Source organism: Prinia subflava, chromosome 8 (genome assembly GCF_021018805.1).
Source record: "Prinia subflava isolate CZ2003 ecotype Zambia chromosome 8, Cam_Psub_1.2, whole genome shotgun sequence".
NCBI classification, from domain to species: Eukaryota; Metazoa; Chordata; class Aves; order Passeriformes; family Cisticolidae; genus Prinia; species Prinia subflava.
This window is the reverse complement of record NC_086254.1, coordinates 1,372,693-1,385,522: the sequence shown is the minus strand read 5'-3', so window position 1 is coordinate 1,385,522 and position 12,830 is coordinate 1,372,693. Positions and strand designations below refer to the sequence as shown.

At 52.5% G+C, this 12,830-nt stretch overlaps 1 protein-coding gene across 1 annotated transcript in view; it reads left to right on the top strand.

The window, feature by feature from the left end:
- Positions 1-12,830, top strand: part of GALNT17 (polypeptide N-acetylgalactosaminyltransferase 17) — a 211,584-nt gene that overhangs the window by 72,179 nt on the left and 126,575 nt on the right. The window contains exon 3 of the mRNA XM_063402370.1: positions 4,867-5,033. Coding sequence (XP_063258440.1) covers positions 4,867-5,033 — 167 coding nt within the window. The remainder of the gene's footprint in view (positions 1-4,866; positions 5,034-12,830) is intronic.

Genomic DNA, 12,830 nt, shown 5'->3' with positions numbered 1-12,830 from the left:
TTAATCCAGCCTGATGTGTGCCAAGCTGTTCAGCAGAAACTCAGCCCTGCCTCCTCTTCGCCCAGCTCTCCTTCTCAACCTTCCTTTGTTTTGGAGTGGTTTCTTACATAAACCAGGGACTGCAAAGCTGCAGGTGAAAAGGAGTTCTCCATAAATACATTTCTTTTCTTTTTCCTTGCAGGTTCTCATGTTTGCAGACTTGGGCTTGATGTAGAATAAAGATCTGGGACCCAGTAAAGGTGGTGGTGGTCACAGTGCAGGAGCTGTGTCAGCTCTGCACCCAGCCAGACCCTGTGTCCCTGGAGAGGGGCTGGGGAGGGCGTTGGGAGTTGTTCTGTGCAGGGACTGGTGTCAGTCATCAGCTCCTCAGCCTCTTCTGAAATGAGAAAAGATGTCCTGGAATTTCCTGAGCTGGAGGGGACCCCCAGGGATGATCCAGTGCAGCCCTGGCCCTGCACAGACACCTCTCAACCCCACCCTGGGCATCCCTGGGAGCTCCTGGAGCTGTGGCACCCTCAGGCCGTGCCCATTCCCTGGGGCGCCTGGGCAGTGCCAGCACCCTCTGGGGAAGAACCTTTCCTGATCTCCACCTAAGCCTCTCCCTTCATGCCTGAGCCTTCGATCAAGGACAGAGGAAACCCCATTCTGCACCCCCCCCCCCCCCCTTGTTAAAGGCCAAGAACATTTCTCAGTGAGACCTCAGCAAGGTCCTTAAATTAAACCCAGTGCTGAACATGGGGAGTTTTTCCCCAGCCTCCTCAGACTTGGAGAGTTTTGTGAGCATGATTTAATGGAACATATTCAAGCATGATTTAATGGGATATAAAATGCCTCTTTGATATCCCATTGATCTAAAGGAGAGACAAAACTGTAAGGTGGCTCTTTCTTTCCGCTACTGATTCACGATATTTTGATATAAATCCTACAAGCAGGTGCCAGCCTAGGTTTAATTGGAGAGAGCAAGATTTAGTGGGGCAAAATGTAATTGTGTAACCTGCACTAATTAGTGCAGATGTTGGCAGGTGCTGGGTGCTGGGCCAGGGGGGTGTTTCCCATTCCCACCTAGCACAGCAGGGATGGGGAGGGATCCCCTGCAGGCAGGCCCTGTTGCAAACTGGCCCAGTGCCTCTGTCCTGCAGATGTGGCAGGACCTGTGCCTTGGGCCACCTGCAGATGTGCACGTGGCTGGAGAGCACCTGCTCCCTGGGCAGGGAGGATCTCCAGTGCCTTTTGGCACTGAGGGAATGATCAATGTGGGCTCAACTGAACATCAAATGATGGGCTGGGCTTTAGCTGGGTAGCTAATCACTGGCATTGGAAGGTATTGTGGTGGTCTGAGTCTTATCTTTAATTTAAATGTAGAAGTTTTCAAGTGTAGGGAGTGTTCCCATGAACATTCACCTTCCTGGCACGAGACTTGCTGTGGGCTGGCCAGATACAGCGTGAGCTGAGTGTTAGCAATAAAACCTGACATTCACAGAATCCAAAATGCTTTGGGTTGTAGGGACCTTAAAGCCCATCTTGTTCCAGGGAGGGACACCTTCCACTGTCCCAGGCTGCTCCAAGCCCCAGTGTCCAACCTGGCCTTGGGCACTGCCAGGGATCCGGGGGCAGCCACAGCTGCTCTGGGCACCCTGTGCCAGGGCCTGCCCACCCTCCCAGGGAACAATTCCTTCCCAATATGACTCTCTTTGAGCTTAAAACCATTCCTCCTTATCCTATCACTGCTCCTCCTTGCAAAAATTCCCTCTCTAGCCTTCCCATAGGCTCCCTTTAGGCTCTGGAAGGAGCTCTGAGATCTCACTGAATTTTGAAGGATTTTGGCCTGGGATCTGAATTCTAAAGGCCTTGGCTGGCACACAGCCAAAGGCTGAGGGGAATAACTGTGGGCAGGGGGTGTCAGGAGTCTCAGGTGAAGTTTGGTGTGCATTGCTTGGGACTCTCCCTGAGCCCCTGGAGCTCCTGCTGGGACCTGGGGTCGCTGCTGGATTCTCTGTGCCATTCCTCAGGGTTGGCATTGAAATTCTGAAGGCAGCAGGGATTTCCCATCTTGTACCTACCCACCCCTGCAGAAAAGGCAGCCTCTCAGGTGGGCAGGGTGTTCCTGGGGCTGCAGGAGGGTGCAGGTGAGGAGGGAGGTGTGGGGGCTGCAGGGATGGGCAGCCTCACCTCTCCCAGGACTGCTGACCCCTGGGAGTCCTCCCTGAAGGGTCTGAGTGCTCCCAGAGTAAAGCAGCCACTCCTGTGCCTGTGTCTGCACATGGGCTGAAGGATAACACATCCAGATCAGCCCATTTTCTAGGAAAAGCGTTCGAAAGAAAAATCCCAAACCACCCAACTGTTGGAATGGCATGCAAAACAACACCACAGAGGCAGGAGGTCTGCAGTGAAAAGCTGCTCCCCAAAAAGAGGGCGAGCCTGTTTATTTCTTCCATTTTTATACATTGTGGGTCTGGTTATGGATTGGCATTTGGGCTTATTACCCCTTCACCGCATTGGCCAGACCAGCTGTCAACCAACGTGATTTTCAGGCTGGAAAGGACAGTGATCAAACCAAGAAAGGTTGTTTATGTTCCAGAATGTGAGAAAGTGAAAAACTGACCCTTAATATTGTATAGAAACTAAAGAACTGACTCCATCTTATGAACAAGTAGAAGGTTTTAAAAAAACTCCGAAAAACCAGGGCAACACCCAACAACCCAATGCCCACCTCTTCCCACCCTGTGTCCTCACCATTCCCATTGTTTCCCACAGCTTCTCCCTGGCTTTTCCAGGGATGTTTGAGCTCAAGTGTTGCTCTCCCTGTTTCCCTTCCCTGCCCCAGGGCAGCCCAGCCGCCCCAGGTGTTTCCCTGGACACTTGCAGGGATATTTGCTGGTTTGTCCACTGGAAGAAGCCTGGTGGAGCTGCAGGCTGGGCACAGCATCACTCACCCCACAGCTTTTGGCACCAGCACTGAAGGGAGCCCTTGGGAGGAACACCACAAACTCGATGTTAATTTGGTTTAAAATTGCTGCCTTCCCAGCCCTGTGGTGGAAGCCAAAGCCAGCAGAGCAGGGTGTTTGTGCAAAGCCTCTCTTGCCTCTGGAGAACTGCAGCTTTGTGCCCCAGCAGTGTGGGTTGGCCTTTCCCACTCCTCCCTCCCAGGCTCATCTCCTCTCCCTGGATCTTTGTCCGCCTGTCCTCGTGGCAGGAGTGGTGCAGGGAGAATGCCAATGAGCACGAGATGAACCTCAAAGAGCTGGGTTTGGATTTGCCTCCAAAGCTCTTTGATCACAGGCTGGGCTCTTTATCCCCTGCAGCATTCCTTGGGGGAAGGCTGCCCAGAGGTGAGCAATGATTAAAAGGAAATGCTCCTGCTCCTGTGACAACCCTGACTTCATCAGAGCAGGTATCAACATCTACCAAAAGCTGTTTTTAATGTCTGAGTCAGTTTAGTTTGACTTTCTTGGCAGGATTTCAGGGTCACTTGTCACTTTGCCCCATCATGACCATTCTTTCATTCATTTTAAAGAAAGATTTTCCCTTTGGAAGATCCTTTTCAGTGTTTGGTTCCCTTCTGTCAAGCTCTTGGCTTGCTGTAGGGCAGGCAATAATTAAATCAAGAAACACAACCGTGTTTTCACCCAGCAAACTTGTTTAACTAAAGAAGATTCATAAAGAAAACTGTGTTTCTGTGGAAATCTTTGTCTCCCAAGTCTCATTCTGGAGTCTGCAGAATGCCTGCTGTTGCCTAAGAAACACCCAGGACAATTAAAAGCGGAGGCATTGCTGGGGAGCGGGGATGTCACCCTGCCTTTGGTCTCTCTCTGCTTATCTGGGCAGGGTTTGCTCCATGCACACTCATTGTGATTCTGGGAACTCTGCTCCTGTTCTGTGTCTGATCTGTCATGGATGTGGGAGGAGGGTGGGGAGGCTCCTTCTGTCCCTGCCCCACATGCATTTATTGTAGGGGAAGCTGGAGAGTTGAATTAAATTGTTTGCTCCTGTTTGCTTTCCACAGTTGCTCTGTTAAGAGGAGGTGTCCAGCTGGGATGAAACGTGGCAGGGAAACAATGTCTGTGTCCCTGTGCTCCTTGGAGAGCTGGGGATCACCTGGAACACCCCTTCCCTTGGAGCTGCCCCAGCCCTGCTCCGTGGGTGTCCCTCTCTCCAGCTCTGGAGTGTCCATGGAACATGGGTTTGCTCCTTGCCAGGGTTGGAAACCTGGGAGCTCCTGCTTTTGTCCTGCTCTGACATCTGTGTGAGCAGAGACCCAGCCTCAAACCCTGCCCAAGTTAAGGAATGATTCCTGAAACCAGGAAGGTGATCCCAAGGGTTTGGGGTTAACCCTCCTGGCTGTGGAGCGCAAAGACACCAGGTCACAGCACTGCTTCAGAGACAGGAATGTGCTCAGAAGTACCTGCTGAGAGAGCAAAAACATTTATTGAGACTATTTAAGCATGGCTCATTTTAAGTTCATTTCTTTCCAAAGCAAATGGGAAGAAAATTCCCAAGTGCTGTTTAAGAACAAGGCTCCTTTCTGAGCACCTGTAAATCCTGGGACAGGGTGGAACTGGGGCGTTTCCCTTGAACTGCTGGAGGCATTTGCTGTGTTTGGAGGCCACTCTTGCTTCCCTGCCCACACACACAGGGTAGGTGAGCCCCAGATGTGCTCTCTGAGCCCAGGGATGCTCTGCTTTGCTGTTTTCTCTCCCAGCAGCAGTGATCCAAGGATGGATTTGCAGGCAGTGGGAATCCCTGGCCGTGCACAACTGGGAGGTGGCAGCCACGGGCTTGTCCCGTGGATTTTCTGTGTGCCCGGCTGGAAGCGCTGCCCTGTGACCTCTGCTGACCCCGTGTCTGTCTCTGCCCTTTGTGCTGCAGGTGCAAAGAGCTGAAATACGGGAAGGACCTGCCCCAGATCTCCATCATCTTCATCTTTGTGAACGAGGCGCTGTCGGTGATCCTGCGCTCGGTGCACAGCGCCGTCAACCACACCCCTGCACCCCTGCTCAAGGAGATCATCCTCGTGGACGACAACAGCGACGAGGGTGAGCAGCACTGGCAGCCCCCAGCCCCCAGCAGGGGCTGGATCCCTGGGAATCTCTTGGAGGGGTCTTGGGCCAGGGGCACGTGGGGTAAGGGGGTGCGTGTGCTGCTGGCACAAAGTGCTCTGCAGCTTCTCTGGTGAAGAACAGGATCAAAGCACAGTTAAATCTGAGAGAGTTGTCATTTGAAAATGTAGCTGAGAGCTGGAAGGTGAAGGAAACCAGAGAGCCATCTGACCTTCTCCTTCAGCACCATCCAGGAGCTCTGGTGTCAGGCTATCCTTGTTTCTGGTAATAACTTTGGTTGTTGCAGAGATGCACCTCTAAATATTTGCCAGGACAAGAGCCTGGAGCCCAGAGGGATTTCTGCTCTGGCACCTCCCAGGGGTGTTCACTGAGATGTCTCCTCTGTGTGTGCCTCAGTTTCCCTGTTGTATAATACCATCCCAGGCTTTATAGATGGCTGGTGCTCTGCAGACACTCTCATCTCCCTGAACAGGGAGGAGGAAGAGGAGGAAATAACCCCAGCCTATCTGTCCAGGCAGGCCCTGCCACAGCCTGGAGGGGCTTTGATTTCCCACATCACACATGAGCGTCCTTTGGTTCAACCTGCTCTCAGTCACTGTTGTCATTCCTTCCCTCCTGGCTTTTGAGAACACAGAACTGCAGGAAGCTCTCTCACACTCAAATTCTTCCCAGGTCTTTTCTTCTCCCAATATCCACTCAGAAAATGTAATCAGGGCAGTTATAATCCTCAAGAATGACAGGAAATAGTTAAGTGACTTTGTTTACTGCCTCTTCAGTTGTGCTGCGTTTTCATCCTTTTAATATTATTTGAAAAAAATTAATCAAAGAGTGCCGTGGATGCTGCGATTGGAGGAGAGAGCAGGGCAGGGTGCAGGATGTGGAGAGCTCATTTCCAGAGGGAGCTGAGAGGTTGCTCTGTGAGGAGAGGGGCTGGTGCACAGCGAGCTGTTCAGGCTGTAAAAATAGGCACTCAAACACCACAGTAATGAGCACCACAGAAAGCTGATGAGTTCTAATTGCCAGCAAAAGAATCAGGAGAGAGCTCCTCAGCTGGTGGGAATAACAGCAGCCCCAGGGCAGAAGCTTGGATGGTGTCCACGGTGAAGCTGTGGGATTTCAGAGCTGGCACCACTGAAGGGGAAGTGCAGGTGAGGCACTGCTGGGGTATCTCACAGTGCCCAGGACTTGGAGGGCTTGAAACACCAGAATGAGAGGCTCCTCCTCCAAATTTCATCCAATTGATGGGGCAAAGAGAAGAACTCTTTCAAAGAGAAGCCCTTGGTGATATCCACTGAGCTCCTCCCGTTGCTGTGCACAAAGGATGTGTTCTGAACAGCCTCTTCCTCATTAGTGGGAGGCTGATGGTGAGCCAGGTGCTCTGGAGACACTGGAAAGACACAGGACAGCAAAACAAACCCTTCCCAAAGCATCTGCCTCTTGCACAGGCCAGGCAGTGAGGATCAGGGTGGAATCCCTGTACCCACTGGGGGGTTGCAGGGCACCACTGGGGTTTGTCAGTGCTGGGGGGATGGCAGGACAGGCAGAGGGGGCCCAAAGCTTTGGACTGTGTTCAAGCACTTGCAGCTCTGGGGTTTCACAGAATCCCAAAATGGTTTGGGTTGGAAGGGACCTTAAATCCCATCCAGTGCCACCCCTGCCATGGCAGGGACACCTCCCACTGACCCAGGGTGCTCCAAGCCCTGTCCAGCCTGGCCTGGGACACTGCCAGGGTTGTGCTGGAGTGTTGTGCAGCACCAGGGAGGGGGAGGCAGGGAGATGATCCCAACTAATGGACAAGTTCAAACATCCTGGGCACAAGGTGGGAAGATCCCAGTCTCCTGGCACACCTAGGCTGCAGCCCACCCTGAGGGTGCTTTAGTAGGAATCAGAAGTGTCCAGGGTCCCTCATGGTGGCCCAGGGCTTGTGCTGAGGGCTCGACATCTCTGAGGATCTCTGGCCTCAGAAACATTGGGATGGAGGTGCACAAGGAGAGTGGGGTGGGGACTGAAGTGGTGCCATCAGCTGAGAGGGTGAGTTGACAATGTCAGTGCTCTGCTGCTGAGGCTTTGCAGGCCTCATGACAAATGAGATTTTTTAAGGAGGGATTTGAAGGAAGATAATGAGGTAACTTGGCAGATGTTTATGAAGAGCTCCTCCCAAGCGTGTAATAATCTGCTTTTCTCATGTAAAAGAAATGATACAAACCAGAACGTATCTCTGGGACCATGTGCTCCCTCTCAGCATCCTCGAGGAGCTGCAGTGACAGCCAGGAATTATTAATGGCAATAACATTGTCACAGAGTTCCACTAATGGTAGGCAATAATTCTGAGCAGCAATAGCAACATCGCAGGGTTGATGCTTTGGATATTACAAACAAAATCATCATAATAAATAGATTTGGCTTCTACAGGAAAATAATTACAGGAAAATAGTTCCTCATGAGCTCTCAGATTTAGAGATGAATCCTGGAGGATCAAGCAGAGGATGGGGCTGTGTGGGTGTGACTTTGGGGGCTGTAATGGAACAAGACAGGGAATTTCTCCAGCCTCTGTGGGAGCAGCTGTGGGGGAGGGAGGAACAGTGTCTGTGGGGATGTGGCTGTAGCCCAGGAAAAGCCTTTGGGGCTCAGCTGTGTCACCTGGGAGAAGCTTGACTCCAGGGAGCAGTGCCCAAGCCCAGGGCTGTGCTGTCCCCTGGACTACCAGGAGCAGCTTTGGGGAAGTTGCTGAAGGCTCAGGACAGTCCCTGCCTGGGGTTTGTGTGGGTTTTGTCAGGGGGGAAGAGGAACTACAGCAAATCTGGGTAACTGAAGAACAAAGGCCCAAATATTAACAGAGATTCCCAGATAAAATTTTAAGATTAGCCCCAGGGTTAGAGGCAAGAGCCGCCTGCCCTGCCCACCTGGCTCTGTGCTCTCCAGGTAGAGCTGTGACACACCAGGAGCAAAGCCTGGTGCTGGTGTGAGGTTTTCAGGCTGGAACAAAGAGCTTCTGAAGGCTCATTAGACACTCCCTGCTCTCAGCTTTGTTGTACAACAGCACGGCACAACACAAAAGTGTGCAGTGAGAGATTAAAGTTAATGAACACTGGCGTTCTGATGCTTTATGTCTGAGCTGTAAATAGATAAAAGATGCCAATGTATTGTAACAGGGAAAAAAAAATCCCTCCTTGAAGGAGAAAGCTTGGGGAGTTGTAGTTTGAACCCCCTTCTCCCTTGAGCTGCACATTACACTTCATAAAGGCTCTTTTGGAGGCTGCTTTTGTTTGTGCTTGTTGCAGGGCTGTAATTCCAAAGGCAGTGTGCAGGTTGTGTTTGGGAGTGATAACAAGGCTCCAGAGCTGGTGGAGGATGCAGCCGTGTGCCCCTGAGATGCTGTGTTATCTCACAGCTGCACACTTTGTCTGAGTCTGTTGCTTAATCATCACCTGCTTTTTTAAAATTATTTTTTCTTAGTTGTTGTTGTGTCTTTTAGCGTTTTTAATCTGGGATAACATCTCCTTGAAAAGCAAACCCCTCGGAATAAAGGAAACCCTCTGGATAAAAGGCTGCTTAAAGGAGCTGGCTACACCGGGGCAGACATGCTCAGGGTTGTAATTTGCCGTGGCGTTGCACATTCCTGGGACTCGAGGGATCCCTCTCTTGTTCTGCTCATTCCAGCAGCGCCCCTCGCTCTCCCGGGAGCTGTCTGGGTGTTGGTGCTCAGAGGGGAATTGCAAGGAGCTGAGTCAATCCCAGCCTCTCCCAGTGCTGAACACTGCAGCTGAGGATGGGGTGTTGAACTGGAGCTGTCCTGGGCTGTCCCACCGGTGCTCAGCTCCGAGGCTTTCAGGCTCTGTGGAGGGGAGCAGCAGAGCAGCACAGGGTGGGCTGGCTGGGCTGTCTGTGCAGGACAGGAGCTGGGATCCATGATCCTTGTGGGTCCCCTCCAACTCAGGGCATTCTGTGATTCTCTTTGGGTTTTGCTGAACCAAATGACCAGAGCCTTGAGCTGCATGCCCTGACTGGGACCAGCTTTCTCTGTGAGAACTGATTCTTCCCCCTGCTCCCCATGGCACAGTTTCCTCTTGTCCAGCTGCAGGAAAAAAGCTTAAAAGACCCTCTTGGCTCTGAGTCTCCCTGAAAAATGTTCACATTTATTTATCACCTGTTGAAGGAGCTGCTTTAATGTGTTCCTGCAGAAATCCCAGCCCTGATGGCTTTGGAGATTCAGGCAGGTGAGAATGTGGGACAGGGGTGCCTGGGGTCTCCCACGGCACTGGAGCACTCCCAGCCCTGACCCCTCCAGTGTTTCTGATAACACTTTGGCCTCTGTAGGCTTTTCCCACCCAGCTGGGCCTGGCAAACACGGGGATGTTTTCCTTAGGGGTGTGGAGGAGGTGTGGTCCTCACCCAAGGACCACCTGGCCAGTGCTGCACAAGGAATTCCCTACTCTTGGTAATTCCTTGAGTTTCTCTGGTGCTGCTGGCCTTTGCTCCCTTTTCTGTGTGGCTACAGGCAGTTGCCACCTTTAGTTCTGGGTGTGGAGAGGTTTGGGCAGGATTTGGGGTGGGGATGGAGCAGTGGATGTTTCTGTGCCTGCAGCTGGGCTGATGTCTGTGTTGGGGTTCCATTCCTTGGCATCAGGTGGTTCCATTTCCTTGGCAGTCCCATTTCCCAGCTCCTGTAGGTCCAAAGTAGTTTTTATAGATAACATAAGTCTTTGGAGGTGGCAGCTGGGGTTTTTAAGGGAGCAACAGGTCTATTGGATTCGAGTTCCTTGACTTGCCCATCAGGGAAGATCAATAGGGACAGATGGAGAACAAAAGGCAGGATTGAAATGGAACCTTTTGGCATTTTCAGGAGTGTTTCTCTCTGCAAATCTTGCCAGGAAGCAGCTCGTGCAGTGGCAGAGATCAAACCCTCGCCCAGTGCGTCCTGAGCAGGCAGGGATGCTGGGGTGTGCTCTGGGGGAGGCTGCAGTTGGTTTTCCCAGAGGATGCCCGAGTGTGTGTGGGAGGAGAGCCATGGGGTGCAGGAGAGAAAGGAGTCTCCAGGCTCCAGGGCAGTGTTGGAGTGAATTCCTGCTTGTGCAGCTCCTATGGATCCACCACTGGAACCCTCAGGAGTACAGGCCTGCAGGAATGCTCCTCTGCTTAGGGAGGATGGGGGGAGCTGGGGGCCACTGCTCTGCTCCCATCCTGGCTCCTGACCTCCTTTACACCCAGAATCCCAGGGTCTGAACTCCAGGCTGGTTATCCTGGCTCAGGATCTCGTGGGCTCTCACTGTCAGCCCTGTGAAAGCAGCACCATGGCCCTGTGCAGGCAGAGGTGGCAATGGCAGCAAGTTCCCTGGGCTGGAGATGCTTTGTCCCTGCTGCAGTTTGTGTGGAGGAGCAGAGCCATGGGCCAGGCTGCCCCTTCGTGTGGCAGCTGCTCTCTGCTGCTGTCCCCCAGGGTAAGTCACAACTCCCTGGCGCTCTGTTCCAGGCCTCCCAACCCTCCTGGTGTAGCTGGGACCTACTGTGAAGGTGCAGCAGCTGGGGAGGGAACATTTCCTGAGCTGACAGGGCAGGTGAACAGCTCCAAGGTCAGCAGCAGCAGCTCTGCAGGTCCTGAGGCTGGAGCTGTTCAGACAGCACAGGGCACTCAGCGACTGCTGGCTGAGGGAAACACAGGGTAAAATCAGGGATAACTTCACCTGGCTTGGATTGGGATGAGATTTGTGAGTCAGTGATGGTTTCCAGAGGTTTGAGCACGTCTGGTCCCACAGGATCAGCATCCTCAGGAGCAGAGGAGCTGTGCCAGTGTAGCTCCTGGGGATTCACTGATGCTTTTCCACACAGCCACGTCAGCCCTGCTCATTGACAAGGGGGTCTGGGCCAGGGCTCACAAGCTGCTTGAACAGGAGTTTCCCAGAGAATTTAATTGTCCAAGGCCAGGTTGGACAGGGCTTGGAGCACCCTGGGCTATGCAGGGTGTCCCTGCTCATGGCACAGGGTGGAATGAGATGAACTTTATTCCAAACCATTCTGGGATTCCCAGAGACTGGCATTTCACTTTTGTTACCCAGCACTGGATTTTCCATTCCTGCACTTCTGGATGCTCTGGGGAATGAAATCCAGAGCCCAGTTCTTCCGAGTGCCAGGGATGTGTCTCACAGTGCCAGAACAGTGCTGTGCTCTGTGCCCTCTCCTCCCAGAGCTGCAGGACAGCTCACAAGGGTGAGGCTGGCCCAGCTCAGTGCAGGGTGCAGCCATCCTCTCCATTAGGGCAAGGAGGAAATGTCAGTTCTCCCCAAGAGCCTGTGCTGTGCCAGAATGGAGCAGAGGCAGGGAGCAAAGCTGGAAATCTGTGTGAGGCTGTGCAGGAAACCCTCAGTGGAGAGAGGGCCTGGAGCTGCATTTCCCACTGCTGCTCAGTGCTGATGTCCCTGGAGTGTTGCTCCAGGGGGGCAGCAGCCCCTTGGGGCCCTGTGTCCCACACTGCCAGGGAACAGGGCCAGAGTGGTGCCAGCCATGGGCACCTTCCACCCCCCTGGTGCCATTCCTCAGGTGCTGCTCTGGCCCCTGCTCCCAGCAGGTCACTGTGCCCCTGCTGGCACCCAGCAGAGGAGGGGCTGTGCCTGCCTGGGAACACTCTGAGGAGCTGCTGGCACACTGCAGGGTGGGCACAGGGAGCTCTCAGGGCTGCCTGTGAGCTCTGACATCACAATTCTTCTGTTCCACTGGAGCTTTGCTCTGCTCTGAGCTGCTCAGACAATTCCCAGGGGAGTGCTCATGTTTTCCTTCTGCTGAGATTCCACCTCCAGTGTGAAGTTGTTTTAGTCACTCCGTGGTGCAGTGGTCTACTGCAATAATGCCTTACCTGCTGCCAAAGCCACGTGAGGTGCCAGTGCTGGGCTTGTGGGGCTTCATCTGTCAAAAAAATTGGTGTCTTTGCCTCCTTAAAACCATTTGGGAGAGTTGTTGTCTCCATAAAATCCTGGTTTTGCTCTGAGTGGCTCAGCATGAAATGGAAGTTGCTGAGTTATGGATGTGTGTGATGCAGATGCTTTGAATTGAGGAAGGGGCTCATTTGCTTTATTCTTTTTATTCCCACTTCAGCATAAAAGAGAAAGGAGACTTTGGGGAAATGGAGATGTGAGGGGAAGCATCCCAGAAAGGCAGTATGGAGAAAGCACATTTGCTGTGCCTGGAAGGAGGCGTGGCAGGGAAGGGAACAGATAATCCTTTTCCTTTGAAGATTTCAAAGCAGATGAGGCTTGCTGTTTACTCCTTTGCTCTCCATTGTGTGTTTCCTTCATGTGGGATCCCACGTGTGCTCGTGTGTCTCAAGGATTTTGCCATGTGGGTGATTAATGGTGACTTTTTCCCCTCTTTATGTTTTGTCCTGGAGAGAGAGAGTGCAGTGAAGGGTAGTAGACTATAATTTGAGGTCACAGATCATATCTTAATGTTTTGCTGTCCTGAAGCCTTGTAGGGATGAAAGATACTCTCAGGAACTGCTTTCATGGTGTTGAGAGTTTGTGTTGGTGTCCAGTGGCTTTGCTGAGCTTTCAGAGCTCCTCTCTCCAGCAGACCTTTGTGCCTTGAGCTGGTGCAGCAGGCACTGAAAGGACCAAGGCTTCTCTGGCAGAGAACTGGCACTTCTCCAAAGGGTTGGAAAAACACACTCGTGTTTATCCTTTGTTGTAACCTTCCATCTGCTCCCACCTTCAAAGCCCTCTGTGTCTTTTATGCTCAAATCTTGTATTCTGGAGGATTTCTGTGCTGGTAGTGGCTGAGGGCTGC